The 5,044-nt window shown below is 50.4% G+C and overlaps 1 protein-coding gene across 1 annotated transcript; it reads left to right on the top strand.

The window, feature by feature from the left end:
• The first annotated feature begins 1,142 nt into the window (after positions 1-1,142).
• Positions 1,143-3,727, top strand: LOC117867915 (natriuretic peptides A-like). Its single transcript, XM_034753376.1, has 3 exons — positions 1,143-1,337; positions 1,485-1,814; positions 3,345-3,727. Exons 1-3 carry the CDS (start codon positions 1,209-1,211, stop codon positions 3,348-3,350), a joined length of 465 nt encoding a protein of 154 aa, XP_034609267.1. The 5' UTR covers positions 1,143-1,208; the 3' UTR covers positions 3,351-3,727.
• The last annotated feature ends 1,317 nt before the right edge of the window (positions 3,728-5,044 follow it).

Genomic DNA, 5,044 nt, shown 5'->3' with positions numbered 1-5,044 from the left:
TATCTCCCCTTCCTCACCCGAGACTCTTTGCATGCATTATAAACATCGGCTAAAGCTCACAACACCCCAGGAGGGAGGGAAGTGTTATCTCCGCCATTACCAAAGGGGGAGATTGAGGCAGAGAGGTCCCATTTCTTGACTAAGGTACCAAAGGGAGCCAGAGCTGCCCAGTCCTACAGAATCCCCCGTCCCTTGCCCTAATGACAGCTGACTTCTCCCTAAATGCGACGGTAACATCTTCAGAAGCACTTGCTAATGTATTCTAGTGGTAAACGTGAAAGGAAATTCAAAATCCAACAGTGTCTTGTCCTTCAATTTACAGATTCCAGTTACCAGGCATGGGTCTGAAATACAAAATTGCCCTGGCATCCTACATGCTTCTCGCACGCCCGGGCTGCAGGCTTTGCTCAAAAAAGGAGGCTGGAGCTTTTCAAAACGAGCCTTTGAAAAATTTTCTCTCCTCCCGCACCCTTAACTAACCCCCCTCCAGCTTCCTTCCTAGCACCATTCTTGAATGAAATCCCAGGTCTCCGGAAGCATGAGCTGGAAGCCCTGTCATCATGCTGACAGGAGTGTTAAACGGTCCTGGGTCTGCAAGGAATGGGACAGACGGGACAGATTCTCAGCTGGTGCAGGAATGAATGGAGCTCAGCCAATCTATAGAGATCCGGCCCCAAAGAGCCGTGTTGATTTACACCAGCTGAGGACCTGGCCCCACATCTCTAGGTCACTGGCTTTAATGGCAGCTCTGCAGCCAATTCTCCCGCATCCCCCACCACGATGCCCATTCGAGGCTTGCTGGCCAGTTGTCCAACACTTGCCTCATTGTTTCCATCGTTAAGGAACAAGAATCCGGAGGCACTGCTGAGAGATAAAGGGGGATGTTTTTTGGTGCTTCTCTCACACCTTTGAAGTGTGAAACCTCTTGAGACAAATCAACAGGAATGCGGTCCTCGCACTGTCATTCCCGCTGGAGCCGACGCGCCTCCGCCGCCCCAAGGGGATGGATAACTTTAAAAGGGAATCTTCTGCCAGCTCCGGTCTCAAGATCCTTTATCGCGGGCAAGTGACAGAATGCGGCGGGGGCTTCATTCCTTGGGCGTGACTCCTTCTGACTCTGCACGTATAAAAAGGGAGGGGTCAAGCTCGCAGCCCATCAGCGAGAGGGGGCAAACCACTGGAGGCGAGAGGAGAACTTGGACTACGGCATGGGCTCGTTGACGGCTGCTGCCCTGCGGTTCTCGCTGCTGCTGATGTTCAGCATGAAGCCCCAAGGAGGAGCCAACGCTCATCCCGCGTACAGCTCGGCCTCCGCTGCGGAACTGGCGGACTTCAAGGTAGGGCGGCAGGCATCACTGTCAGAACGCAATGCAACCAAGGGCTGGGGGAGCGGGGAAGGTGTGCACTGCTTTGCCACTCACTCTGTCCCCTAGGGCGATTCTAGGGTTAAACGCTCTCTCTCCCGCTGCCTCTCTGTATTTCAGACCCTGCTGGACCGCCTGGAGGACAAGCTCCCATCAGAAGAAGCAGAGGCAGGTCTGTCCCAAGAAATGAAGGAACAGGATGAGGAAGCCCCAGGAGATGCCTCACGCCCCCTTGCTCCAAGGAACAGCGACTATGTTAGACCGCAAAGAGAAGGCCTGGCCTATGGGCGCAACAGCTGGGAGCTGCCCGAGAAACCTCCGTCTGCCCTGAGGAGCAAGCTACGAGCACTGCTGAACTCGCCACGCAGCATGAGAAGGTTCTCGGATTGCTTTGGCCAACGGATAGATAGAATAGGAGCCCAGAGCGGACTTGGATGCAACAGCTACCGGGTAAGAGGGAGAGGGAATGGCTAGATGACTCAAGCACAGCTGGGGCAATAGAGTAAGGATGAAGCAATGTTACGCTCTGGGCAGAGTTCCCAGGAAGTCAAGGTGGACGGTCTAGTTCAGGTTAAAAGATGGATGATGGATTTTGAGGGGTCTCCTACGCCAACTCTCTTGTTCTTGTGCTGCAGCATCCAGGTGTATAATTTAAAAAACAGTGGGACTTAAAATGGGTTGGGGGCTCTAGCTTCAGTGAGCCTCTCTCTTACATGTCTTTTCTGAACTCTTAGGAAATTTCAATGTTTAGAAACGATAATGAAGACTGCGTCCTTTTCTGGCTGAGTCCCTAGCAGTCAGTTCCCTAATTTAACATAAAGTGCTGCAGTGAGAACACATAACCCCGGTGGAATGGTGCACTCAGACACCAGCCACAAGAACCACCCTAGATAGAATCCTTTTAAGGAGGATGCATTTGATTCCAGAGCAATGGAATCTTCCACCGTAAGGACCATAGAAATCAGAGCCCATCTCTTGGGGGTCAGTACAGCATTGTCCCCCTTCAACATCGAGCATTCTGCTCAGTCGAGTTTTTACAATCCAACCTGAGGGAGTTTCTACTCTTCTTCCCACGGGAGACTTGTCTGCTATTTAAAAGGTATCAGGGCCAGTAAGTTTCCCTCACTATTCAGACTCAAATGCTGCCTTTTCTTCATTTCAGCACATCGTTCACGGGGCACGTCCTCGATGCAAAATTTACTAGGTTAGATCCCAGCCTCAAAGGATCAACCAGCACGAGGCGGACAACTTTGCAGTCAGCATAGACCAGGGCAAATCCTGTCAAGCATCATGTTAGCTAGTCCTGGTTACACCCGAGTCCCAGCATGGCACTGAACACAATTGTCCTTGTCTACACTGACTGCACAGTCAACACAGTAGCTAACTCGCCTATTCAAGGTCCCGGTCTCACCCGATAACACTTTGTAATGAAAGGTTAGCCCCCGGTGAACCACACTAAACAATTCCAGCGCCAATGGCTGCTTATGTTGCTCCTGTCTTTATCCACCCTTTAAAACCCTGCCTTGCATTCGTTCTGATTCAGCTGGTTTTTAAGAGCAAGGATTGTTGAGTGGTGGGATTCAGTAGATCTAGGGTCAAATCCTGGCTCTGCCACAGACCTCCTGTGTGACAAGTGACTTCATCTCTTTGTAGCCCAACTCCTGCTCTGTTAAATAGGAATAATTCTCCCACTCTCTAGCTGCCTTGACTGTAGTCTCATGTGTGTGTTTATAGTACCTAGCGCACCGGGATCCCGCTCTCCGTACCTTTAGGTGCTATTGTGATGACCACTGTTTGAGCAACACACTGGTGATTGAACCAGGGAACTTCAGAGCTAAAAGCAGAAGCTGATGTACTTGAGCTAAAGTTCCCTGTCTGTAACACGCTCACCAGGTTATGCTCCGATAGCACAAATAACCCCCCAAAGAATAAAGAAATGTACCACCCCTACATTTACTTGTCTTTTTCTCTCTCCTTCAGTTTTGAAGCTATACCTGGAGATGGGGGAAATCCTGATCTTCTTCCTCAGATCCCTGGACATCGAAGCTCTTCCAAAGTCAACTGCATCTTCTTAGCTCCTCGCTGGTAACTTATGTTGCAGCAGGGACAGTAGGCAAAACTCAGCTGCCATCTGGCTTCACCCATTTGCAAACAATTTCCCCCCTCCGCCCCCCAGCACCATGAGTCAAACAATGCACAGGATGTTGGCTTTCTCCCTGAAGTGTAGGGGTTAAAGGGTAATTTTAATCCGTTGTCACTGAAAAGAATTCCAGCCTAGATTTCAGCACCTTGGACAGAAAGTGCAGGTCTGTTTCTTTCATCAAATAAATGAGTGCAATAAAAGGCTACTGTTAATTTTTCCATACCCTGCATGACCTGTCTGTGTGTGTAAAAATGTAGCTCATATTCAGTTAAGAGGCCCACAACAAAATCTCACCGGCCTGCACTAATGCACCTGCTAAATATGAGCAATTGAAGGGTAGTGTGGGTCTCCTAACAAGCGCTCGGATTAATGAGCCTATAAACCCCATTTAAGTCTGAGTATAGGCAGGGGCTGGTTTAAGCGTAACGGTATGATAGCTGCTGTATTCACTCAACTGTGCAGAGTATAAAACCAAACACAGTTATCTATAACCAGCTTACGCCTTTCTTCTCCAAGCAAGACACTTGCTGCTTCCGTCCTATGAAAAAAATACCCCCCCCCCCCCACCTACATACAATCCTGACACCTCGGCCCAGTCCCCAAGCTGACAATGCTGTAGCCAAGTGTCTGGCATCTGTTTCACGCCTGCTGGGGATGTTTTTAAACTGCAGATGCACTGAGCTGTCAAGTGATGTACCATAGCACAGGGCGGCCTAGCTCCCTTTTAAGAGAAGTAGACCGTTTCCCTTTTTTTTACATTACAACGGAGAAAGAAATTGAAAAAGAGGCAGCTCCCATTCCCACCTCCATCCCCACGCCAGTGCATGTGTGACAACCAGGAGGAGTAAGTGCAGATTGAGTAAAGGAGTTTTCCTCCCAGCCGGCACGTCTTCCCCGGCTCCTGAGGGGAAGCGCAAGAGACTAGGACCACAGGAGCTGCACTTTAGTCCACAGCCACTCAACCAAATTTTGAACTTCCCCGCTCCCGGGAGAGGGGGGGGGGGGAAGCAGGGGAGGGCAGGTGTGTCCCTGTCAGTCCCTCAGGCCCAACCACTGCAGTGGCTCCCTGCCAAAAGATGATGCTTGGTGCCAATTTCCATCCCACCCACTGGGGAGAGTGTAGGTTGGTGACTCAGCAGGAGGCAGAGGGCAGCATCCACATACAGTCGAAGGTTAAAATAAATCAACACACAGCAAGAGTGTCACATAGGATGTGGAGAACGAAGAGGCCGTTACTGCCATCGTCATGCTACAGTTCACATGCAAAGGAGGGGGAGGGGGGCTGCACTTGCTGCTGCCACCTCCACGAATTACATTTTAGGACACACCTTAGGCAGCTCTGCCTTACAGCAACTATTACTGGGAGGAGGGCTGAGTTTTGTTTCAGCTCGTGTTTTCTATTGGACAGAGATAGTAGCACAGGAGATACAGTAAAGCCAGCCCCAGCCCCCCTACAAGCACTAAGGATGATGTTAGGGCGCTAGCAATACCCAAACCTGCCTTCGCTAAGGAAACAGCTGGATACTTAGATCCTTTT

The sequence above is a fragment of the Trachemys scripta genome, chromosome 19 (genome assembly GCF_013100865.1).
Source record: "Trachemys scripta elegans isolate TJP31775 chromosome 19, CAS_Tse_1.0, whole genome shotgun sequence".
NCBI lineage: Eukaryota > Metazoa > Chordata > Testudines > Emydidae > Trachemys > Trachemys scripta.
The sequence above is the reverse complement of the archived record's forward strand: the minus strand, read 5'-3'. Positions and strand labels throughout refer to the sequence as shown.